The sequence below is a fragment of the Pangasianodon hypophthalmus genome, chromosome 5, assembly GCF_027358585.1.
Source record: "Pangasianodon hypophthalmus isolate fPanHyp1 chromosome 5, fPanHyp1.pri, whole genome shotgun sequence".
NCBI lineage: Eukaryota > Metazoa > Chordata > Actinopteri > Siluriformes > Pangasiidae > Pangasianodon > Pangasianodon hypophthalmus.
Window position 1 is genome coordinate 237,803 of NC_069714.1, and position 24,775 is coordinate 262,577.

The window sequence follows — 24,775 nt, forward strand, 5'->3', positions numbered from 1 at the left end:
GCGTGTTGGCTAAATGCAGTGTGAGGGATGAGAATATGTTTTGACGGCGGGCGGTTTGTGTGTAACTGGTGAATGGCAGAGTACAAAAGCGCTGCGCGCCCGTGGAATAGGGGCGGGCGCCTTGTGTTTCGAACTGTGCCGGTGGCGGAAGACGAGCCAATAGTCATCAAATGACGTCACACATTCTATCCAATGACAGACGAGTGCCTCCAAGACGCCCAATCAGCGCAGGGCAGCGTTAGGGCTTAAAAAGCCGGCGTTCGCGAGCGCCGTGTATTCTGTTTTTCGTCCGTGAAGTGCAGAGCTCGACGCCATGGCAAGAACCAAGCAGACCGCCCGTAAGTCTACCGGTGGCAAGGCGCCCAGAAAGCAGCTCGCCACTAAGGCCGCCCGCAAGAGCGCCCCGGCCACCGGCGGCGTGAAGAAGCCTCACCGTTACAGGCCGGGCACCGTGGCTCTGAGAGAGATCCGCCGTTATCAGAAGTCTACTGAGCTGCTCATCCGCAAGCTGCCCTTCCAGCGCCTGGTGAGAGAAATCGCTCAGGACTTCAAGACTGATCTGCGTTTCCAGAGCTCGGCCGTCATGGCCCTGCAGGAGGCGAGCGAGGCGTACCTGGTCGGCCTGTTCGAGGACACCAACCTGTGCGCCATCCACGCCAAGAGAGTGACCATCATGCCCAAGGATATTCAGCTGGCCCGCCGTATTCGCGGAGAGCGCGCTTAAACGACGACCGCGTCTAATCTACACAAAGGCTCTTCTAAGAGCCACCTCACAGTCTCAGTGAAATGAGCAAGTCTTCATCCCTTGGCTGTTTAAAAATTAATTGTAATGTGGTTTAAAAAAACATTGTAAATATTTTCATAAACTATATAAATTATTATAAATATGTTACGCATGATGTGCTTATACGCGCGCGCTCTCACGCTGTGGCACACTTACAGTGAAAAGGGAGCAGTGAACCATAAGATTTATTTGTGACGTCATGCGCCGAGGTCAGAGGCTTAGAACTATGCTGTTGGTTTGATTGACAGTTTTTCCCTTTATGACGCCGCGGGGATTCATCGATCTTTAAATGTTGGGGTTTCTGCGCGCGCCTCTTCACTAATTTGAAGGGGAGAAGCAGAAGGGTTTCTCCGTCATTCCGCCTAATAATGTCTTTCTTTTCTGCTTAGAAATAATCAGATACAATATTGGTGTGTATTTAACAAGGACAAAATGTAACATCTTATTTTTATTTATTCATTCATTCATTCGCTCATTTATTTAAACCTTTTTTTTTTTTTTTTTTTTTTTTTTTTTTAAATCATTTCCATGTCAAGTGCTGAGAGGCCTGAAGAGACGTGCTTTAAAAATGGAATATGTAATAATAAAATGAAAAAAAAAATACTACTACTACTACTACTACTACTACTACTAATAATAATAATAATAATTAGAAGGAGTAATAAAGAAAGGCTAGAAGAAAGAATAAAGGATGAGGAGTAAAATAAAGGTTGTTGTGAGCAGCGCTGTGTTGTTGTGGATGGATCTTGACTGCCATCGTGTGGCCAAGGTTAGGAAGTGTACTTTGCCCTAACCACTGCTGCCGCAAATATAGCAAGTCTACATAGTTAGTCTTTGTAATAAATCGTTTAAAGGGGGGGATCCTTCAAGAAATGTATGTCAATGCTATGTTTGTTGCGTGTCACAAAATATATTACGACATGACAAAAACAATAACAGCAACAATAAGAATGATTCTACTACCAATACTACTATAATAATAATAATAATAATAATAATAATAATAATAGGAAAGAGAAAAAAGGAAGACGAAGAAATAATATTGAAGAAAGACTAGAGTAAAGAATAAAAGTTGATGGAAGTGCACTTTGCCCTAACCACTGCTGTTTAACGCCGCAAATGTAGCAAGTCTGTAATAAATCGTTTAAAAAATTTTTTTTAAAAAAAGGAGGGAAATCCTTTAAGAAATGTTTGCCAATGCTATGCTTGTTGCGTGTTAGAAAATAGGTTAAAACATGACAAAAACAACAACAGTAATAATAATAATTCTTCTACTTCTTCTTCTTCTTCTTCTTCTACTACTACTACTTCTGCTGCTACTAGTACTTCTTCTTCTAAAACTGCTACTGCTACTACTACTCATAATCGCCCTCGTGTGGCCAAGTTTAGGAAGTGCACGTTGCCCTAACCACTGTTGTTTATAGCCGCAGGTTAGGTCTACATCTGCAATAAAAAAAGAAATAAATAAATAAATAAATAAAGGGAGAAAAAACCTTTAAGAAATGTTTGCCAATGTTATGTTTGTTGCGTGTTACAAAATATATTAAAACATGATGACAATAACAACTACAATAACCATAATAATTCTACTACTAGTACTACTACTACTACTACTCTTAATAATAATAATAATAATTAGAAGAAATAAGAAAGAAAGACTAGAAGAAAGAATAAAGGTTGATGAATCAAATAATTATAAATCTAAAGGCTGGTGTGTGCAGCGCTGTGTGTTGTTGTGGATGGATCTTGACTGCCCTCGTGTGGCCAAGTTTATGAAGTGCACTTTGCCGCAACCACTGTTGTTTATAGCCTCTTGTTGTAAGTCTATATTTGTAATAATAATATAAATAATAAATAAATAAATAAATAAATAAATTTAAAAAGGGGGGGGGGGGGGGATCCTTTGGAATGTTTGTCAGGCTCAGGGTTACTGATCAGTAGGTCAGGGGTTCAGGCCCCAGCTCAGTGGTAGTAATGTATATGTGACAAGTAAAGGCTTCTTCCCTCTACTACTGATAATAGCTATTAAATAATTATCTTTTAGTATTTATTATAATGATTATTTATTAAATATTGTCATTACTGTATATCATTGCAACTATTATGTATTATATATCACAGTTATGTGATTCCGTGTAATGCCATCTGAACTGGATTCGGCTGCTCTTTGTACCTCCGCTGTAATATAAATGGCAACTGATTCTACAGATTTCTGCTTAAGGTGCAGTATTTGGAGATTGGGAAGGTAGTTGTGTGTTGTGTTGTCTGTGATGTGCATCTTGTAAACTGTGTGGAATGTATCGTGTTGTGACCAAACACCAAGAAATATTCCTAATACATGTCAATACATATGGCAAATAAAATTATTCTGATAACAACAACACTGCTGCTACTACTACTACTACTACCACTTACAATAATAATAATAATAATAATACTGATGATAATAATAATAGTAATAATACTAATGTGTGCTCCTATTAATACTACTCCATTCTATAAGGCTAACAGACTTTTTGTGTAGTTAGTGAAGTGTGTTGTGCTGGATGGATCTTATTCATCCACGTGTGGCCGCATTTCGAAACTTGACTGCCTGCATCCGCAGTAAATAACTGGGTTCGGATAATGAAATGATTTAATAAATCAAATGTATGAACGCACGTCACATACATCGCACCCATACATGGTGATGTACGGAGAACACGGGGGTTGTTCTGTGCATCAACACGCTTCTACATGACAGTCTGATCGACACGGCAGTCTGAAATGATGAACATTGTAGACGTCTAATAAATGAGTAAAGTAAGTGGATAAGTTATGGACGGTGTTGTCAGATTGCAAAAATGCTGGGCTGCAAAATCCTCTTTACCGTGAGCGTTGTGTTTATAGAAAAGAGACGGCTTGTGAGTAGACAGTGCTTCGGTGTGTTCAGTAGAACACTGGCTTTGTGTCGACACACGTGTTTGATGAATTGTATATTAGTTTCTTTGGCACGAATGGTGAAGCGAGTATGCTTTCCTTGTGAATGACACTTGGAGTTTAAGAATGTGGAGTTTAAGAATGTTAGCGTTTGAGAAAGTGTATCTAATTTAGACATTATACCTTAGATAGTCCATTATATTTTGCCTTTGAGAGAACTGATAAAGTAAGGCCCGAGAGTTGTCTTTGCATTCCTTTCTGTGCCGCTTGTGAGTGACCTATTCGTGTGGTAAAATGTGGGCTCGATTAAAAGTGTACACAGACTGTGATGGTGATCAGCTGAATGAGGGGCCTACTAATAAGATGCTGTGCTGCTACGCGAGACCCGTCGTTATAGCAGACATAGGAGTTTAGAATCCGGGCCTTGAGCCCACAGGCATGCTCAAAAGGAACGTCTCGTGTCTGTAAAGGGAATGTCAATGTTTTACAAACACAGAGTACTTTTACTAACCTCCTTACACTGACGGGTGTTTGTCTGTATGTTTTGTTTTTTTTTAATATATATGCCTTGCATATCAGATTAAGACTTCTACTACAATTACTACTACTACTACTGGAAAAACAACTACTACTAATAATAATAATAGTAATAATAATGTTTGTGTGTATAGAGAGGGTGAGGAAGAAGAAGACGCTAGCAGGTAGAAAGCTGTGGCGTTCTGTTTCTTTTTGAATGTGCTCTATTGTGTGACCGTTGGTCTTAGGCCCGCCTCCTCGCCTGTTCTCAACAAGGTCCTGTAGAGGGCGGATAAATATGTGGGCGCTGCGCGGCGAGTTTTATTGAGCAGCTTGACTTCGAGAGAGCAGCATCATGTCTGGCAGAGGCAAGGGCGGAAAGGGGCTCGGCAAAGGAGGCGCCAAGCGTCACCGTAAAGTTCTTCGCGATAACATCCAGGGAATCACCAAGCCGGCTATTCGCCGTCTGGCTCGCCGTGGCGGTGTTAAGCGTATTTCCGGTCTGATCTACGAAGAGACTCGCGGTGTGCTGAAGGTGTTCCTGGAGAACGTGATCCGCGACGCCGTCACCTACACCGAGCATGCCAAGAGGAAGACGGTCACCGCCATGGATGTGGTGTACGCCCTGAAACGCCAGGGACGCACCCTGTACGGCTTCGGCGGTTAAACGCTCCAACACCGAACGACGCGAACACAACGGCTCTTTTAAGAGCCACCCAAACATCCAGAAAAAGAGCTGTTTCTCGTGCTGTGTGTGTGTGGGGTTTTTTTTTTTTTTTTTTTTGCGAGGGGGCCTTTAAGCAAATGGCGTCAAGCGCCGTACACACGTAGCATACAAGTAGAAGATAATTTCTGTATGAACACATAACGATCATAATAATCTAGTTTTCAATGTTTATATTTAGTGTGTACGTGTGTGTGTGTGTGTGTGTGTAAAACGCGTTAGAAGACGGTGGTAGTAGAGATAAATATATACATATACATATATGTATGTGTGTGTGTGTATTTTTATTTTATTTTACTTTTTTCCTTTAGTTATAGTGCACATTGTGAATATAAAAAGGCGGGAAGGGAAACAAAGCGTAGCGGGGGGGAGCGAGGAGGAGGAGGAGGAGGAGGAGGAGGAGGAGGAGGAGGAGGGCGGAGCGGTGGGAGGCTCCCTGTATGAGGCGGGTTGGGATTTTGACCAATAAAAAAATGTTCTTCGCTTGTGCCTAATTACAATGTCGGCCTGTAAATAGAGCGGCCGCGAGGCGGGCGTTATTCATTCTCTCGCAGTTTACAGGAGAAGCAGCAGCAGCAACATGCCCGACCCAGCCAAGGCCGCTCCCAAGAAGGGATCCAAGAAAGCCGTGACCAAGACGGCCGGCAAAGGAGGCAAGAAGCGCAGAAAGTCCAGGAAGGAGAGCTACGCTATCTACGTGTACAAAGTCCTGAAGCAGGTGCACCCCGACACCGGCATTTCTTCTAAGGCGATGGGCATCATGAACTCGTTCGTGAACGACATCTTCGAGCGTATCGCCGGTGAGTCCTCTCGTCTGGCTCATTACAACAAGCGCTCCACCATCACCTCCAGGGAGATCCAGACCGCCGTGCGCCTGTTGCTTCCCGGCGAGCTGGCCAAGCACGCCGTGTCCGAGGGCACCAAGGCCGTCACCAAGTACACCAGCTCCAAGTAAAGCGCCTTACCGCCGTCTTCATCAACCCAACGGCTCTTTTAAGAGCCACCCACTCCTTCATATAAAGAGCATTTTCTTCTTTTCCTCTCTGTCTCTCTCTCTCTTTCTGTGTGTGTGTGTGTGTGTGTGTGTGTGTGTGTGTGTGTGTGTGTGGCGGGGGGAGGGGGGGCGCGTTCCCCGCCGGCTTTTATCGCGCTGTTTCCCCGCGACTGTTTTGTTCATTGTGTCAGTTTTGTAGTATGCTAAATGCACAGGTGAGTAAATATAAACTAGATTGTTCGAGCATTGCGCGTTGTTAAATAATAATTGTTGCTAAATAATTTTATGGCAGAATGAAGTAATTCTAATCAGTGTTATAGCACTGCAAAATAATTCAAAATAGGGTTCTAGAGGGACAAAGTAACTCCAATAGGGTAATAGCAATACAAAGTAATTGAAAATGGGCTTATAGGAACAAGAGGTACTTGAAAATAGGTCTATAACAGTGTAACGTCATTCAAATTACCGTATTATAGAGGCACACAGTAATTCAACATAGGGTTGTAGCTGCACTGAGTAATTAATTCAAAATAGGATTATAGCGGCACAGAGTAATTAAATGTAGTGATATGGTACCACAAAGTACTTTCAAATAGGCTCATAGTGACACAGAGTACTTCAAAATAGGGTTATAGCAGCACGAAATAATTCAAAATAGGGTTATTGCGGTACTAAAGAACTCAGAATAGGATTATAGCGGCACAGAGTTATTCAAAATAATGTTTATAGCTGTGCAGAGTAATTATAAATAGGATTAAAGCAGCATGAAGTAATTCAAATTAATGTTAGAGTTACCACAAAGTAACTCAAAATAGGATTATAGTTGTGTCGAGTAATTCAAAATAGGGTTATAGAGGGACAGAGTAGTTCAAAATAAGATCGTCGTGGCACGGAATAATTCAAAATAGGGATATAGCAACAAAAAGTAATTCAAAATAGGCTTATAGCAGCATGAAGTAATACAAATTACTGGTACAGCACCACAGAGTACTTCAAAATAGGCTTTATAGCAGCATGAAGTAATTCAAATGACAGCACCACGAAGTACTTCAAAATAGGCTTATAGCAGTGCAGAGTAATTCAAAACAGGGTTACAGCAACTCAAAATATGGTTATAGCATCACAAAGTAATTCAAAATACGTTTATTGCATCACACAGTGATTCAAAATAAAGTTCTATCAGTGTGAAGTAAATAAATTAATGTTACAGCACCACAAAGTACTTCAAAACAGGCCTATTGCAGCGCAGAGTACGTCAAAATAGGCTTATAGCAGCACAGAGTACTTCAAAACAGGCCTACAGCAGCACAGAGTACTTCAAAATAGGCCTATAGCCGCACAGAGTACTTCAAAATAGGCTTATAGCAGCGCAGAGTACTTCAACATATGGTTATAGCAGCACGATGTACTTCAAAATAGGCTTATAGCAGCACGATGTAGTTCAAAACAGGCTTATAGCAGCAGGATGTACTTCAAAATAGGCCTATAGCAGCAGGATGTACTTCAAAATAGGCCTATAGCCGCACAGAGTACTTCAAAATAGGGTTATAGCAGCACGATGTACTTCAAAATAGGCTTATAGCCGCACAGAGTACTTCAAAACGGGCTTATAGCAGCACGATGTACTTCAAAATAGGCCTATAGCAGCACAGAGTACTTCAAAATGGGCCTATAGGCACAGAGTACTTCAAAATGGGCTTATAGCAGCACGATGTACTTCAAAATAGGCCTATAGCAGCACAGAGTACTTCAAAATAGGCCTATATCCGCACAGAGTACTTCAAAACGGGCTTATAGCAGCACAGAGTACTTCAAAACGGGCTTATAGCAGCACAGAGTACTTCAAAATGGGCCTATAGCAGCACAGAGTACTTCAAAACGGGCTTATAGCAGCACGATGTACTTCAAAATAGGCCTATAGCAGCGCAGAGTACTTCAAAACGGGCCTATAGCAGCACGATGTACTTCAAAATGGGCTTATAGCAGCGCAGAGTACTTCAAAACGGGCTTATAGCAGCACGATGTACTTCAAAATAGGCTTATAGCAGCACGATGTACTTCAAAATGGGCCTATAGCAGCGCAGAGTACTTCAAAATGGGCTTATAGCAGCACAGAGTACTTCAAAACGGGCTTATAGCAGCACAGAGTACTTCAAAACGGGCTTATAGCAGCACAGAGTACTTCAAAATGGGCCTATAGCAGCACAGAGTACTTCAAAACGGGCTTATAGCAGCACGATGTACTTCAAAATGGGCCTATAGCAGCGCAGAGTACTTCAAAATGGGCCTATAGCAGCACGATGTACTTCAAAATGGGCTTATAGCAGCGCAGAGTACTTCAAAACGGGCTTATAGCAGCACGATGTACTTCAAAATAGGCTTATAGCAGCACGATGTACTTCAAAATGGGCCTATAGCAGCGCAGAGTACTTCAAAATGGGCCTATAGCAGCGCAGAGTACTTCAAAACGGGCTTATAGCAGCACAGAGTACTTCAAAATGGGCCTATAGCAGCACAGAGTACTTCAAAACGGGCCTATAGCAGCACGATGTACTTCAAAATAGGCCTATAGCAGCGCAGAGTACTTCAAAATGGGCCTATAGCAGCACGATGTACTTCAAAATAGGCTTATAGCAGCGCAGAGTACTTCAAAACGGGCTTATAGCAGCACGATGTACTTCAAAACGGGCTTATAGCAGCACGATGTACTTCAAAATGGGCCTATAGCAGCGCAGAGTACTTCAAAATGGGCTTATAGCAGCGCAGAGTACTTCAAAATAGGCCTATAGCAGCACAGAGTACTTCAAAATAGGCTTATAGCAGCACGATGTACTTCAAAATAGGCTTATAGCAGCGCAGAGTACTTCAAAATAGGCCTATAGCAGCACGATGTACTTCAAAATGGGCTTATAGCAGCGCAGAGTACTTCAAAATGGGCTTATAGCAGCACGATGTACTTCAAAATGGGCTTATAGCAGCACGATGTACTTCAAAATGGGCTTATAGCAGCACGATGTACTTCAAAATGGGCTTATAGCCGCACAGAGTACTTCAAAATGGGCTTATAGCAGCACGATGTACTTCAAAATAGGCCTATAGCCGCACAGAGTACTTCAAAATAGGCCTATAGCAGCACGATGTACTTCAAAACGGGCCTATAGCAGCGCAGAGTACTTCAAAATGGGCTTATAGCAGCACGATGTACTTCAAAATGGGCTTATAGCAGCACGATGTACTTCAAAATGGGCTTATAGCAGCACGATGTACTTCAAAATAGGCTTATAGCCGCACAGAGTACTTCAAAATGGGCTTATAGCCGCACAGAGTAATTCTAATCAATGTTATAGCAGCAGGAAATACTTCAAAATAGGATTCTAGCCATACTGAGTAAATCGCAATCACAAGTTTAAAGCACTGTGGAGGAAATACAAAATGTAGAAGTGTGAAGATAGAAGTGTGGAGTAAATAAAAATGCATTTATAGCAGCATTGGCTACATTTATCAATTAAAACGAGGTGATAGTTGAATAACAACGAATGGGGTTAGAGCTCTGTCGAGTTCATAAGACTAGAGTTACAGCAGTGTGGAATTGAATAAACATAAGGATATAGCAGAGCCGGGCTAAACGGCACTAGGGTTAGGGCAGAGTTGGGCTAAACGGCACTAGGGTTAGGGCAGAGCCGGGCTAAACGGCACTAGGGTTAGGGCAGAGCCGGGCTAAACGGCACTAGGGTTAGGGCAGAGTTGGGCTAAACGGCACTAGGGTTAGGGCAGAGCCGGGCTAAACGGCACTAGGGTTAGGGCAGAGCCGGGCTAAACGGCACTAGGGTTAACTAGGGCTAGGGCTAGGGCGGAGACAGGCGCAGGTAACGAGGCGGAGGTGCGCGCCGATCGAGGCGGCCACGAGGCGCACCTGGCGCCCCGGGACCACAAGAGGACGCGGCCGCGCACGAGGAGCGCCAGCCCGAGTGCCGGCGCCAGCCCGAGCGACGAAGACCAGACGAGGACAAAGACGCTGGGAGTCACGCTGCGGGAGTCGCCTCGTCCCTCCGAGCGCGCCCGCTCTCTCCCTCTTTCGCCCTCGCTCTCCACTCATGTGCTTTACACGGCCCAAAAGGGGCCTCGGTTCACATACTGCACGCCACACTCGGCCGGTGCAAACATAGCAGCAGCACTCACACGGCTCTCCTTCATCTCGGCCCGCAGGCCTCGCAAGGGCCACGCCGTTTTTTGCCCTCTTTTTACACAGCACAACGCACGAAATGCGCGGCCCGCCGGCTCGAGCGCCAGGCGCGCCGTGCACTTTTGTGCCCGCTGCGCGAGATTGGTGCTCTCTTCCTGGCCGTGGCGGGCCTCGGGAGAAACGGGAAAGCCCGTTCTCGCGAAACGCGTGCTTGAACGCTTTGGAGCTTGCCTGACGAGTCTGATTTTCGCCGCGAAATGCCATGAGAAAACACAGTTGCGAGCGCATCGCGGAAGCGCAGTCATTCAGCGGCGCCCGGGTTGAGTCTACAACGTTCTCATGTCTGCTTTTAAGACCAGCCCCCCGGCCGCGGGGAGGGAGGTTCCTGTGTTACACAGCGCCACAGCGATTGACTCTTTTATTCTACTTAGCTCCGCACACACAGACATGGCAGAAGTCGCTCCCGCGCCCGCCGCCGCGCCGGCCAAAGCGCCCAAGAAGAAAGCAGCTTCGAGGACCAAGAAAGCGGGCCCCAGCGTCGGCGAGCTCATCGTCAAGGCGGTTTCCTCGTCCAAGGAGAGGAGCGGCGTGTCGCTCGCCGCTTTGAAGAAGGCTTTGGCTGCCGGCGGATACGATGTGGAGAAGAACAACTCCCGCGTCAAGCTCGCCGTCAAGAGCCTCGTGACAAAGGGCACTCTGGTGCAGACCAAAGGGACCGGCGCGTCTGGCTCTTTCAAGCTGAACAAGAAGCAGACCGAAGCCAAGAAGCCCGCAAAGAAAGCCGCGCCCAAACCCAAGAAGGCGGCAGCCAAGAAGCCCGCCGCGGCTAAGAAGCCCAAGAAGGTAGCGGCCAAGAAACCCGCCGCCGCCGCCAAGAAGTCTCCTAAGAAGGCGAAGAAGCCCGCCGCCGCCGCCAAGAAAGCCACCAAGAGCCCCAAGAAGGCGAAGAAGCCGGCGACCCCTAAAAAGGCAGCCAAGAGCCCCAAGAAGGCAAAGGCTGTGAAGCCCAAGACAGCAAAGCCCAAAGCGGCAAAGGCGAAAAAGGCAGCCCCCAAAAAGAAATAAACATGTTTGTGTGTTTAATTCATGTTTTTGATCCTTAAACGGCTCTTTTAAGAGCCACCCATATTTTCGTTTAAAGAGCGATATTCCCTGTCCTCTCATGACACAAAATTATGCTTTTAGTGGATTGGATTCCTCCTCCCAAAACGGTGACAGAGGCTGTAGGAGGAACATGAACATATGGGCAAACTAGTAAGAATTTACATTTCTCTATAGCGTTGTATATCATTGTGTTAGTGTGTGCGTTTGTATGTCTATTTTCCCTTCTGTCTGTTTTCATGCGCTCTCTCTCTCTCTCTCTCTCTCTCTCTCTCTCTCTCACACACACACACACACACACACACACACACACACACACACACACACACACACACACAGGCGGCGTCACAAACGGGGGTGGGAGGGGTGTCGCGTAGAATAGAATGGTGGGCGGACGCTGGAATTTGACGGCGCGTTTGTGATTGGTTCTTCTGCCACAACGATCTTAGCCAATAAGAGAGCGGCTGTGTTGGCTATATCACGGAGGGCTCGGCGCGTAGTCTTTATTATTTCAGCGTCGTTCGTGGAACAGGTCTGATCATAACCATGAGTGGTCGCGGGAAAACCGGCGGAAAGGCTAGGGCCAAGGCCAAGACTCGTTCCTCCAGAGCTGGGCTGCAGTTCCCTGTGGGCCGTGTGCACAGGCTCCTGCGTAAAGGCAACTACGCCGAGCGCGTCGGTGCCGGCGCTCCGGTCTACCTGGCCGCCGTGCTGGAGTATCTGACTGCTGAGATCCTGGAGTTGGCCGGCAACGCCGCCCGTGACAACAAGAAGACCCGTATCATCCCCCGCCACCTGCAGCTCGCCGTGCGTAACGACGAGGAGCTGAACAAACTGCTCGGCGGGGTGACCATCGCTCAGGGTGGTGTGCTGCCTAACATTCAGGCCGTGCTTCTACCCAAGAAGACTGAGAAGACCGTCAAGACCAAGTAAACGCGCCCACTGCTGCGTTTGCCAGTACCCAAAGGCTCTTTTAAGAGCCACCCACTTCTGCTCCAAAAGTGCAATGTTATTCCTATCTTCTTAATACAAAGCAAACGCGGTTAAAATCAGGACATGAGCACACTAATTTGCTAATAATTATATATGCGTTATATATATTATAAATAATTATATACTTGGAAAATATTCAAGTAGTAGCAGTAGTAATAGTAATAATAATAATAATAATAATAACAATAGTGAGGCGTGTTGGCTAAATGCAGTGTGAGGGATGAGAATATGTTTTGACGGCGGGCGGTTTGTGTGTAACTGGTGAATGGCAGAGTACAAAAGCGCTGCGCGCCCGTGGAATAGGGGCGGGCGCCTTGTGTTTCGAACTGTGCCGGTGGCGGAAGACGAGCCAATAGTCATCAAATGACGTCACACATTCTATCCAATGACAGACGAGTGCCTCCAAGACGCCCAATCAGCGCAGGGCAGCGTTAGGGCTTAAAAAGCCGGCGTTCGCGAGCGCCGTGTATTCTGTTTTTCGTCCGTGAAGTGCAGAGCTCGACGCCATGGCAAGAACCAAGCAGACCGCCCGTAAGTCTACCGGTGGCAAGGCGCCCAGAAAGCAGCTCGCCACTAAGGCCGCCCGCAAGAGCGCCCCGGCCACCGGCGGCGTGAAGAAGCCTCACCGTTACAGGCCGGGCACCGTGGCTCTGAGAGAGATCCGCCGTTATCAGAAGTCTACTGAGCTGCTCATCCGCAAGCTGCCCTTCCAGCGCCTGGTGAGAGAAATCGCTCAGGACTTCAAGACTGATCTGCGTTTCCAGAGCTCGGCCGTCATGGCCCTGCAGGAGGCGAGCGAGGCGTACCTGGTCGGCCTGTTCGAGGACACCAACCTGTGCGCCATCCACGCCAAGAGAGTGACCATCATGCCCAAGGATATTCAGCTGGCCCGCCGTATTCGCGGAGAGCGCGCTTAAACGACGACCGCGTCTAATCTACACAAAGGCTCTTCTAAGAGCCACCTCACAGTCTCAGTGAAATGAGCAAGTCTTCATCCCTTGGCTGTTTAAAAATTAATTGTAATGTGGTTTAAAAAAACATTGTAAATATTTTCATAAACTATATAAATTATTATAAATATGTTACGCATGATGTGCTTATACGCGCGCGCTCTCACGCTGTGGCACACTTACAGTGAAAAGGGAGCAGTGAACCATAAGATTTATTTGTGACGTCATGCGCCGAGGTCAGAGGCTTAGAACTATGCTGTTGGTTTGATTGACAGTTTTTCCCTTTATGACGCCGCGGGGATTCATCGATCTTTAAATGTTGGGGTTTCTGCGCGCGCCTCTTCACTAATTTGAAGGGGAGAAGCAGAAGGGTTTCTCCGTCATTCCGCCTAATAATGTCTTTCTTTTCTGCTTAGAAATAATCAGATACAATATTGGTGTGTATTTAACAAGGACAAAATGTAACATCTTATTTTTATTTATTCATTCATTCATTCGCTCATTTATTTAAACCTTTTTTTTTTTTTTTTTTTTTTTTTTTTTTAAATCATTTCCATGTCAAGTGCTGAGAGGCCTGAAGAGACGTGCTTTAAAAATGGAATATGTAATAATAAAATGAAAAAAAAAATACTACTACTACTACTACTACTACTACTACTAATAATAATAATAATAATTAGAAGGAGTAATAAAGAAAGGCTAGAAGAAAGAATAAAGGATGAGGAGTAAAATAAAGGTTGTTGTGAGCAGCGCTGTGTTGTTGTGGATGGATCTTGACTGCCATCGTGTGGCCAAGGTTAGGAAGTGTACTTTGCCCTAACCACTGCTGCCGCAAATATAGCAAGTCTACATAGTTAGTCTTTGTAATAAATCGTTTAAAGGGGGGGATCCTTCAAGAAATGTATGTCAATGCTATGTTTGTTGCGTGTCACAAAATATATTACGACATGACAAAAACAATAACAGCAACAATAAGAATGATTCTACTACCAATACTACTATAATAATAATAATAATAATAATAATAATAATAATAGGAAAGAGAAAAAAGGAAGACGAAGAAATAATATTGAAGAAAGACTAGAGTAAAGAATAAAAGTTGATGGAAGTGCACTTTGCCCTAACCACTGCTGTTTAACGCCGCAAATGTAGCAAGTCTGTAATAAATCGTTTAAAAAATTTTTTTTAAAAAAAGGAGGGAAATCCTTTAAGAAATGTTTGCCAATGCTATGCTTGTTGCGTGTTAGAAAATAGGTTAAAACATGACAAAAACAACAACAGTAATAATAATAATTCTTCTACTTCTTCTTCTTCTTCTTCTTCTACTACTACTACTTCTGCTGCTACTAGTACTTCTTCTTCTAAAACTGCTACTGCTACTACTACTCATAATCGCCCTCGTGTGGCCAAGTTTAGGAAGTGCACGTTGCCCTAACCACTGTTGTTTATAGCCGCAGGTTAGGTCTACATCTGCAATAAAAAAAGAAATAAATAAATAAATAAATAAAGGGAGAAAAAACCTTTAAGAAATGTTTGCCAATGTTATGTTTGTTGCGTGTTACAAAATATATTAAAACATGATGACAATAACAACTACAATAACCATAATAATTCTACTACTAGTACTACTACTACTACTACTCTTAATAATAATAATAATAATTAGAAGAAATAAGAAAGAAAGACTAGAAGAAAGAATAAAGGTTGATGAATCAAATAATTATAAATCTAAAGGCTGGTGTGTGCAGCGCTGTGTGTTGTTGTGGATGGATCTTGACTGCCCTCGTGTGGCCAAGTTTATGAAGTGCACTTTGCCGCAACCACTGTTGTTTATAGCCTCTTGTTGTAAGTCTATATTTGTAATAATAATATAAATAATAAATAAATAAATAAATAAATAAATTTAAAAAGGGGGGGGGGGGGGGATCCTTTGGAATGTTTGTCAGGCTCAGGGTTACTGATCAGTAGGTCAGGGGTTCAGGCCCCAGCTCAGTGGTAGTAATGTATATGTGACAAGTAAAGGCTTCTTCCCTCTACTACTGATAATAGCTATTAAATAATTATCTTTTAGTATTTATTATAATGATTATTTATTAAATATTGTCATTACTGTATATCATTGCAACTATTATGTATTATATATCACAGTTATGTGATTCCGTGTAATGCCATCTGAACTGGATTCGGCTGCTCTTTGTACCTCCGCTGTAATATAAATGGCAACTGATTCTACAGATTTCTGCTTAAGGTGCAGTATTTGGAGATTGGGAAGGTAGTTGTGTGTTGTGTTGTCTGTGATGTGCATCTTGTAAACTGTGTGGAATGTATCGTGTTGTGACCAAACACCAAGAAATATTCCTAATACATGTCAATACATATGGCAAATAAAATTATTCTGATAACAACAACACTGCTGCTACTACTACTACTACTACCACTTACAATAATAATAATAATAATAATACTGATGATAATAATAATAGTAATAATACTAATGTGTGCTCCTATTAATACTACTCCATTCTATAAGGCTAACAGACTTTTTGTGTAGTTAGTGAAGTGTGTTGTGCTGGATGGATCTTATTCATCCACGTGTGGCCGCATTTCGAAACTTGACTGCCTGCATCCGCAGTAAATAACTGGGTTCGGATAATGAAATGATTTAATAAATCAAATGTATGAACGCACGTCACATACATCGCACCCATACATGGTGATGTACGGAGAACACGGGGGTTGTTCTGTGCATCAACACGCTTCTACATGACAGTCTGATCGACACGGCAGTCTGAAATGATGAACATTGTAGACGTCTAATAAATGAGTAAAGTAAGTGGATAAGTTATGGACGGTGTTGTCAGATTGCAAAAATGCTGGGCTGCAAAATCCTCTTTACCGTGAGCGTTGTGTTTATAGAAAAGAGACGGCTTGTGAGTAGACAGTGCTTCGGTGTGTTCAGTAGAACACTGGCTTTGTGTCGACACACGTGTTTGATGAATTGTATATTAGTTTCTTTGGCACGAATGGTGAAGCGAGTATGCTTTCCTTGTGAATGACACTTGGAGTTTAAGAATGTGGAGTTTAAGAATGTTAGCGTTTGAGAAAGTGTATCTAATTTAGACATTATACCTTAGATAGTCCATTATATTTTGCCTTTGAGAGAACTGATAAAGTAAGGCCCGAGAGTTGTCTTTGCATTCCTTTCTGTGCCGCTTGTGAGTGACCTATTCGTGTGGTAAAATGTGGGCTCGATTAAAAGTGTACACAGACTGTGATGGTGATCAGCTGAATGAGGGGCCTACTAATAAGATGCTGTGCTGCTACGCGAGACCCGTCGTTATAGCAGACATAGGAGTTTAGAATCCGGGCCTTGAGCCCACAGGCATGCTCAAAAGGAACGTCTCGTGTCTGTAAAGGGAATGTCAATGTTTTACAAACACAGAGTACTTTTACTAACCTCCTTACACTGACGGGTGTTTGTCTGTATGTTTTGTTTTTTTTTAATATATATGCCTTGCATATCAGATTAAGACTTCTACTACAATTACTACTACTACTACTGGAAAAACAACTACTACTAATAATAATAATAGTAATAATAATGTTTGTGTGTATAGAGAGGGTGAGGAAGAAGAAGACGCTAGCAGGTAGAAAGCTGTGGCGTTCTGTTTCTTTTTGAATGTGCTCTATTGTGTGACCGTTGGTCTTAGGCCCGCCTCCTCGCCTGTTCTCAACAAGGTCCTGTAGAGGGCGGATAAATATGTGGGCGCTGCGCGGCGAGTTTTATTGAGCAGCTTGACTTCGAGAGAGCAGCATCATGTCTGGCAGAGGCAAGGGCGGAAAGGGGCTCGGCAAAGGAGGCGCCAAGCGTCACCGTAAAGTTCTTCGCGATAACATCCAGGGAATCACCAAGCCGGCTATTCGCCGTCTGGCTCGCCGTGGCGGTGTTAAGCGTATTTCCGGTCTGATCTACGAAGAGACTCGCGGTGTGCTGAAGGTGTTCCTGGAGAACGTGATCCGCGACGCCGTCACCTACACCGAGCATGCCAAGAGGAAGACGGTCACCGCCATGGATGTGGTGTACGCCCTGAAACGCCAGGGACGCACCCTGTACGGCTTCGGCGGTTAAACGCTCCAACACCGAACGACGCGAACACAACGGCTCTTTTAAGAGCCACCCAAACATCCAGAAAAAGAGCTGTTTCTCGTGCTGTGTGTGTGTGGGGTTTTTTTTTTTTTTTTTTTTGCGAGGGGGCCTTTAAGCAAATGGCGTCAAGCGCCGTACACACGTAGCATACAAGTAGAAGATAATTTCTGTATGAACACATAACGATCATAATAATCTAGTTTTCAATGTTTATATTTAGTGTGTACGTGTGTGTGTGTGTGTGTGTGTAAAACGCGTTAGAAGACGGTGGTAGTAGAGATAAATATATACATATACATATATGTATGTGTGTGTGTGTATTTTTATTTTATTTTACTTTTTTCCTTTAGTTATAGTGCACATTGTGAATATAAAAAGGCGGGAAGGGAAACAAAGCGTAGCGGGGGGGAGCGAGGAGGAGGAGGAGGAGGAGGAGGAGGAGGAGGAGGAGGAGGGCGGAGCGGTGGGAGGCTCCCTGTATGAGGCGGGTTGGGATTTTGACCAATAAAAAAATGTTCTTCGCTTGTGCCTAATTACAATGTCGGCCTGTAAATAGAGCGGCCGCGAGGCGGGCGTTATTCATTCTCTCGCAGTTTACAGGAGAAGCAGCAGCAGCAACATGCCCGACCCAGCCAAGGCCGCTCCCAAGAAGGGATCCAAGAAAGCCGTGACCAAGACGGCCGGCAAAGGAGGCAAGAAGCGCAGAAAGTCCAGGAAGGAGAGCTACGCTATCTACGTGTACAAAGTCCTGAAGCAGGTGCACCCCGACACCGGCATTTCTTCTAAGGCGATGGGCATCATGAACTCGTTCGTGAACGACATCTTCGAGCGTATCGCCGGTGAGTCCTCTCGTCTGGCTCATTACAACAAGCGCTCCACCATCACCTCCAGGGAGATCCAGACCGCCGTGCGCCTGTTGCTTCCCGGCGAGCTGGCCAAGCACGCCGTGTCCGAGGGCACCAAGGCCGTCACCAAGTACACCAGCTCCAAGTAAAGCGCCTTACCGCCGTCTTCATCAACCCAACGGCTCTTTTAAGAGCCACCCACTCCTTCATATAAAGAGCATTTTCTTCTTTTCCTCTCTGTCTCTCTCTCTCTTTCTGTGTGTGTGTGTGTGTGTGTGTGTGTGTGTGTGTGTGTGTGTGGCGGGGGGAGGGGGGGCGCGTTCCCCGCCGGCTTTTATCGCGCTGTTTCCCCGCGACTGTTTTGTTCATTGTGTCAGTTTTGTAGTATGCTAAATGCACAGGTGAGTAAATATAAACTAGATTGTTCGAGCATTGCGCGTTCTCGGTGTTGCTAAATAATTTTATGGCAGAATGAAGTAATTCTAATCAGCGTTATAGCACTGCAAAATAATTCAAAATAGGGTTCTAGAGGCACAAAGTAACTCCAATAGGGTAATAGCAATACAAAGTAATTGAAAATGGGCTTATAGGAACAAGAGGTACTTGAAAATAGGTCTATAACAGTGTAACGTCATTCAAATTACCGTATTATAGAGGCACACAGTAATTCAACATAGGGTTGTAGCTGCACTAAGTAATTAATTCAAAATAGGATTATAGCGGCACAGAGTAATTAAATGTAGTGATATGGTACCACAAAGTACTTTCAAATAGGCTCATAGTGACACAGAGTACTTCAAAATAGGGTTATAGCAGCACGAAATAATTCAAAATAGGGTTATTGCGGTACTAAAGAACTCAGAATAGGATTATAGCGGCACAGAGTTATTCAAAATAATGTTTATAGCTGTGCAGAGTAATTATAAATAGGATTAAAGCAGCATGAAGTAATTCAAATTAATGTTAGAGTTACCACAAAGTAACTCAAAATAGGATTATAGTTGTGTCGAGTAATTCAAAATAGGGTTATAGAGGGACAGAGTAGTTCAAAATAAGATCGTCGTGGCACGGAATAATTCAAAATAGGGATATAGCAACAAAAAGTAATTCAAAATAGGCTTATAGCAGCATGAAGTAATACAAATTACTGGTACAGCACCACAGAGTACTTCAAAATAGGCTTTATAGCAGCATGAAGTAATTCAAATGACAGCACCACGAAGTACTTCAAAATAGGCTTATAGCAGTGCAGAGTAATTCAAAACAGGGTTACAGCAACTCAAAATATGGTTATAGCATCACAAAGTAATTCAAAATACGTTTATTGCATCACACAGTGATTCAAAATAAAGTTCTATCAGTGTGAAGTAAATAAATTAATGTTACAGCACCACAAAGTACTTCAAAACAGGCCTATTGCAGCGCAGAGTACGTCAAAATAGGCTTATAGCAGCACAGAGTACTTCAAAACAGGCCTACAGCAGCACAGAGTACTTCAAAATAGGCCTATAGCCGCACAGAGTACTTCAAAATAGGCTTATAGCAGCGCAGAGTACTTCAACATATGGTTATAGCAGCACGATGTACTTCAAAATAGGCTTATAGCAGCACGATGTAGTTCAAAACAGGCTTATAGCAGCAGGATGTACTTCAAAATAGGCCTATAGCAGCAGGATGTACTTCAAAATAGGCCTATAGCCGCACAGAGTACTTCAAAATAGGGTTATAGCAGCACGATGTACTTCAAAATAGGCTTATAGCCGCACAGAGTACTTCAAAACGGGCTTATAGCAGCACGATGTACTTCAAAATAGGCCTATAGCAGCACAGAGTACTTCAAAATGGGCCTATAGCCGCACAGAGTACTTCAAAATGGGCTTATAGCAGCACGATGTACTTCAAAATAGGCCTATAGCAGCACAGAGTACTTCAAAATAGGCCTATATCCGCACAGAGTACTTCAAAACGGGCTTATAGCAGCACAGAGTACTTCAAAACGGGCTTATAGCAGCACAGAGTACTTCAAAATGGGCCTATAGCAGCACAGAGTACTTCAAAACGGGCTTATAGCAGCACGATGTACTTCAAAATAGGCCTATAGCAGCGCAGAGTACTTCAAAACGGGCCTATAGCAGCACGATGTACTTCAAAATGGGCTTATAGCAGCGCAGAGTACTTCAAAACGGGCTTATAGCAGCACGATGTACTTCAAAATAGGCTTATAGCAGCACGATGTACTTCAAAATGGGCCTATAGCAGCGCAGAGTACTTCAAAATGGGCTTATAGCAGCACAGAGTACTTCAAAACGGGCTTATAGCAGCACAGAGTACTTCAAAACGGGCTTATAGCAGCACAGAGTACTTCAAAATGGGCCTATAGCAGCACAGAGTACTTCAAAACGGGCTTATAGCAGCACGATGTACTTCAAAATGGGCCTATAGCAGCGCAGAGTACTTCAAAATGGGCCTATAGCAGCACGATGTACTTCAAAATGGGCTTATAGCAGCGCAGAGTACTTCAAAACGGGCTTATAGCAGCACGATGTACTTCAAAATAGGCTTATAGCAGCACGATGTACTTCAAAATGGGCCTATAGCAGCGCAGAGTACTTCAAAATGGGCCTATAGCAGCGCAGAGTACTTCAAAACGGGCTTATAGCAGCACAGAGTACTTCAAAATGGGCCTATAGCAGCACAGAGTACTTCAAAACGGGCCTATAGCAGCACGATGTACTTCAAAATAGGCCTATAGCAGCGCAGAGTACTTCAAAATGGGCCTATAGCAGCACGATGTACTTCAAAATAGGCTTATAGCAGCGCAGAGTACTTCAAAATGGGCTTATAGCAGCACGATGTACTTCAAAACGGGCTTATAGCAGCACGATGTACTTCAAAATGGGCCTATAGCAGCGCAGAGTACTTCAAAATGGGCTTATAGCAGCGCAGAGTACTTCAAAATAGGCCTATAGCAGCACAGAGTACTTCAAAATAGGCTTATAGCAGCACGATGTACTTCAAAATAGGCTTATAGCAGCGCAGAGTACTTCAAAATAGGCCTATAGCAGCACGATGTACTTCAAAATGGGCTTATAGCAGCGCAGAGTACTTCAAAATGGGCTTATAGCAGCACGATGTACTTCAAAATGGGCTTATAGCAGCACGATGTACTTCAAAATGGGCTTATAGCAGCACGATGTACTTCAAAATGGGCTTATAGCCGCACAGAGTACTTCAAAATGGGCTTATAGCAGCACGATGTACTTCAAAATAGGCCTATAGCCGCACAGAGTACTTCAAAATAGGCCTATAGCAGCACGATGTACTTCAAAACGGGCCTATAGCAGCGCAGAGTACTTCAAAATGGGCTTATAGCAGCACGATGTACTTCAAAATGGGCTTATAGCAGCACGATGTACTTCAAAATGGGCTTATAGCAGCACGATGTACTTCAAAATAGGCTTATAGCCGCACAGAGTACTTCAAAATGGGCTTATAGCCGCACAGAGTAATTCTAATCAATGTTATAGCAGCAGGAAATACTTCAAAATAGGATTCTAGCCATACTGAGTAAATCGCAATCACAAGTTTAAAGCACTGTGGAGGAAATACAAAATGTAGAAGTGTGAAGATAGAAGTGTGGAGTAAATAAAAATGCATTTATAGCAGCATTGGCTACATTTATCAATTAAAACGAGGTGATAGTTGAATAACAACGAATGGGGTTAGAGCTCTGTCGAGTTCATAAGACTAGAGTTACAGCAGTGTGGAATTGAATAAACATAAGGATATAGCAGAGCCGGGCTAAACGGCACTAGGGTTAGGGCAGAGTTGGGCTAAACGGCACTAGGGTTAGGGCAGAGCCGGGCTAAACGGCACTAGGGTTAGGGCAGAGCCGGGCTAAACGGCACTAGGGTTAGGGCAGAGTTGGGCTAAACGGCACTAGGGTTAGGGCAGAGCCGGGCTAAACGGCACTAGGGTTAGGGCAGAGCCGGGCTAAACGGCACTAGGGTTAACTAGGGCTAGGGCTAGGGCGGAGACAGGCGCAGGTAACGAGGCGGAGGTGCGCGCCGATCGAGGCGGCCACGAGGCGCACCTGGCGCCCCGGGACCACAAGAGGACGCGGCCGCGCACGAGGAGCGCCAGCCCGAGTGCCGGCGCCAGCCCGAGCGACGAAGACCAGACGAGGACAAAGACGCTGGGAGTCACGCTGCGGGAGTCGCCTCGTCCCTCCGAGCGCGCCCGCTCTCTCCCTCTTTCGCCCTCGCTCTCCACTCATGTGCTTTACACGGCCCAAAAGGGGCCTCGGTTCACATACTGCACGCCACACTCGGCCGGTGCAAACATAGCAGCAGCACTCACACGGCTCTCCTTCATCTCGGCCCGCAGGCCTCGCAAGGGCCACGCCGTTTTTTGCCCTCTTTTTACACAGCACAACGCACGAAATGCGCGGCCCGCCGGCTCGAGCGCCAGGCGCGCCGTGCACTTTTGTGCCCGCTGCGCGAGATTGGTGCTCTCTTCCTGGCCGTGGCGGGCCTCGGGAGAAACGGGAAAGCCCGTTCTCGCGAAACGCGTGCTTGAACGCTTTGGAGCTTGCCTGACGAGTCTGATTTTCGCCGCGAAATGCCATGAGAAAACACAGTTGCGAGCGCATCGCGGAAGCGCAGTCATTCAGCGGCGCCCGGGTTGAGTCTACAACGTTCTCATGTCTGCTTTTAAGACCAGCCCCCCGGCCGCGGGGAGGGAGGTTCCTGTGTTACACAGCGCCACAGCGATTGACTCTTTTATTCTACTTAGCTCCGCACACACAGACATGGCAGAAGTCGCTCCCGCGCCCGCCGCCGCGCCGGCCAAAGCGCCCAAGAAGAAAGCAGCTTCGAGGACCAAGAAAGCGGGCCCCAGCGTCGGCGAGCTCATCGTCAAGGCGGTTTCCTCGTCCAAGGAGAGGAGCGGCGTGTCGCTCGCCGCTTTGAAGAAGGCTTTGGCTGCCGGCGGATACGATGTGGAGAAGAACAACTCCCGCGTCAAGCTCGCCGTCAAGAGCCTCGTGACAAAGGGCACTCTGGTGCAGACCAAAGGGACCGGCGCGTCTGGCTCTTTCAAGCTGAACAAGAAGCAGACCGAAGCCAAGAAGCCCGCAAAGAAAGCCGCGCCCAAACCCAAGAAGGCGGCAGCCAAGAAGCCCGCCGCGGCTAAGAAGCCCAAGAAGGTAGCGGCCAAGAAACCCGCCGCCGCCGCCAAGAAGTCTCCTAAGAAGGCGAAGAAGCCCGCCGCCGCCGCCAAGAAAGCCACCAAGAGCCCCAAGAAGGCGAAGAAGCCGGCGACCCCTAAAAAGGCAGCCAAGAGCCCCAAGAAGGCAAAGGCTGTGAAGCCCAAGACAGCAAAGCCCAAAGCGGCAAAGGCGAAAAAGGCAGCCCCCAAAAAGAAATAAACATGTTTGTGTGTTTAATTCATGTTTTTGATCCTTAAACGGCTCTTTTAAGAGCCACCCATATTTTCGTTTAAAGAGCGATATTCCCTGTCCTCTCATGACACAAAATTATGCTTTTAGTGGATTGGATTCCTCCTCCCAAAACGGTGACAGAGGCTGTAGGAGGAACATGAACATATGGGCAAACTAGTAAGAATTTACATTTCTCTATAGCGTTGTATATCATTGTGTTAGTGTGTGCGTTTGTATGTCTATTTTCCCTTCTGTCTGTTTTCATGCGCTCTCTCTCTCTCTCTCTCTCTCTCTCTCTCTCTCTCACACACACACACACACACACACACACACACACACACACACACACACACACACACACAGGCGGCGTCACAAACGGGGGTGGGAGGGGTGTCGCGTAGAATAGAATGGTGGGCGGACGCTGGAATTTGACGGCGCGTTTGTGATTGGTTCTTCTGCCACAACGATCTTAGCCAATAAGAGAGCGGCTGTGTTGGCTATATCACGGAGGGCTCGGCGCGTAGTCTTTATTATTTCAGCGTCGTTCGTGGAACAGGTCTGATCATAACCATGAGTGGTCGCGGGAAAACCGGCGGAAAGGCTAGGGCCAAGGCCAAGACTCGTTCCTCCAGAGCTGGGCTGCAGTTCCCTGTGGGCCGTGTGCACAGGCTCCTGCGTAAAGGCAACTACGCCGAGCGCGTCGGTGCCGGCGCTCCGGTCTACCTGGCCGCCGTGCTGGAGTATCTGACTGCTGAGATCCTGGAGTTGGCCGGCAACGCCGCCCGTGACAACAAGAAGACCCGTATCATCCCCCGCCACCTGCAGCTCGCCGTGCGTAACGACGAGGAGCTGAACAAACTGCTCGGCGGGGTGACCATCGCTCAGGGTGGTGTGCTGCCTAACATTCAGGCCGTGCTTCTACCCAAGAAGACTGAGAAGACCGTCAAGACCAAGTAAACGCGCCCACTGCTGCGTTTGCCAGTACCCAAAGGCTCTTTTAAGAGCCACCCACTTCTGCTCCAAAAGTGCAATGTTATTCCTATCTTCTTAATACAAAGCAAACGCGGTTAAAATCAGGACATGAGCACACTAATTTGCTAATAATTATATATGCGTTATATATATTATAAATAATTATATACTTGGAAAATATTCAAGTAGTAGCAGTAGTAATAGTAA

At 45.4% G+C, this 24,775-nt stretch overlaps 8 protein-coding genes across 8 annotated transcripts; all 8 read left to right on the forward strand.

Moving 5' to 3' along the window:
• The first annotated feature begins 303 nt into the window (after positions 1–303).
• LOC128318355 (histone H3) lies at positions 304–765 on the forward strand. Its single transcript, XM_053234134.1, has one exon. The coding sequence runs from the start codon at positions 314–316 to the stop codon at positions 722–724; it is 411 nt and encodes a 136-aa protein (XP_053090109.1). The 5' UTR covers positions 304–313; the 3' UTR covers positions 725–765.
• A 3,794-nt stretch (positions 766–4,559) lies between these two features.
• Positions 4,560–4,939, forward strand: LOC128318360 (histone H4). The gene has a single exon (XM_053234139.1). It carries the CDS (start codon positions 4,575–4,577, stop codon positions 4,884–4,886), a length of 312 nt encoding a protein of 103 aa, XP_053090114.1. The 5' UTR covers positions 4,560–4,574; the 3' UTR covers positions 4,887–4,939.
• Positions 4,940–5,487: 548 nt separating this feature from the next.
• Positions 5,488–5,947, forward strand: LOC128318386 (histone H2B-like). Its single transcript, XM_053234167.1, has one exon. The coding sequence runs from the start codon at positions 5,524–5,526 to the stop codon at positions 5,896–5,898; it is 375 nt and encodes a 124-aa protein (XP_053090142.1). The 5' UTR covers positions 5,488–5,523; the 3' UTR covers positions 5,899–5,947.
• Positions 5,948–10,444: 4,497 nt separating this feature from the next.
• LOC128318328 (histone H1-like) lies at positions 10,445–11,247 on the forward strand. Its single transcript, XM_053234106.1, has one exon. The coding sequence runs from the start codon at positions 10,460–10,462 to the stop codon at positions 11,183–11,185; it is 726 nt and encodes a 241-aa protein (XP_053090081.1). The 5' UTR covers positions 10,445–10,459; the 3' UTR covers positions 11,186–11,247.
• A 471-nt stretch (positions 11,248–11,718) lies between these two features.
• Positions 11,719–24,568, forward strand: LOC128318397 (histone H2AX-like). The gene is made up of 3 exons (XM_053234180.1): positions 11,719–12,150; positions 19,584–19,588; positions 24,153–24,568. Exons 1-3 carry the CDS (start codon positions 11,768–11,770, stop codon positions 24,551–24,553), a joined length of 789 nt encoding a protein of 262 aa, XP_053090155.1. The 5' UTR covers positions 11,719–11,767; the 3' UTR covers positions 24,554–24,568.
• On the forward strand, positions 12,711–17,347 carry LOC128318399 (histone H3-like). The gene is made up of 2 exons (XM_053234182.1): positions 12,711–13,049; positions 16,975–17,347. The coding sequence occupies exons 1-2, from the start codon at positions 12,721–12,723 to the stop codon at positions 17,291–17,293; spliced, it is 648 nt and encodes a 215-aa protein (XP_053090157.1). The 5' UTR covers positions 12,711–12,720; the 3' UTR covers positions 17,294–17,347.
• On the forward strand, positions 17,895–18,354 carry LOC128318382 (histone H2B-like). Its single transcript, XM_053234162.1, has one exon. It carries the CDS (start codon positions 17,931–17,933, stop codon positions 18,303–18,305), a length of 375 nt encoding a protein of 124 aa, XP_053090137.1. The 5' UTR covers positions 17,895–17,930; the 3' UTR covers positions 18,306–18,354.
• LOC128318329 (histone H1-like) lies at positions 22,844–23,646 on the forward strand. The gene has a single exon (XM_053234107.1). It carries the CDS (start codon positions 22,859–22,861, stop codon positions 23,582–23,584), a length of 726 nt encoding a protein of 241 aa, XP_053090082.1. The 5' UTR covers positions 22,844–22,858; the 3' UTR covers positions 23,585–23,646.
• Positions 24,569–24,775: the final 207 nt, after the last annotated feature.

Excerpts from the sequence above, each read along its gene's own strand:
- LOC128318329 (XM_053234107.1), top strand. The coding sequence starts at position 22,859 with ATGTCTGCTTTTAAGACCAGCCCCCCGGCCGCGGGGAGGGAGGTTCCT.
- LOC128318360 (XM_053234139.1), top strand. The coding sequence starts at position 4,575 with ATGTCTGGCAGAGGCAAGGGCGGAAAGGGGCTCGGCAAAGGAGGCGCC.
- LOC128318382 (XM_053234162.1), top strand. The coding sequence starts at position 17,931 with ATGCCCGACCCAGCCAAGGCCGCTCCCAAGAAGGGATCCAAGAAAGCC.
- LOC128318386 (XM_053234167.1), top strand. The coding sequence starts at position 5,524 with ATGCCCGACCCAGCCAAGGCCGCTCCCAAGAAGGGATCCAAGAAAGCC.
- LOC128318397 (XM_053234180.1), top strand. The coding sequence starts at position 11,768 with ATGAGTGGTCGCGGGAAAACCGGCGGAAAGGCTAGGGCCAAGGCCAAG.
- LOC128318328 (XM_053234106.1), top strand. The coding sequence starts at position 10,460 with ATGTCTGCTTTTAAGACCAGCCCCCCGGCCGCGGGGAGGGAGGTTCCT.
- LOC128318355 (XM_053234134.1), top strand. The coding sequence starts at position 314 with ATGGCAAGAACCAAGCAGACCGCCCGTAAGTCTACCGGTGGCAAGGCG.
- LOC128318399 (XM_053234182.1), top strand. The coding sequence starts at position 12,721 with ATGGCAAGAACCAAGCAGACCGCCCGTAAGTCTACCGGTGGCAAGGCG. Across the intron at positions 13,050-16,974 it reads CTGTTCGAGGACACCAACCT|CAGCATCATGTCTGGCAGAG; the intron begins GTGCGCCATCCA and ends ACTTCGAGAGAG.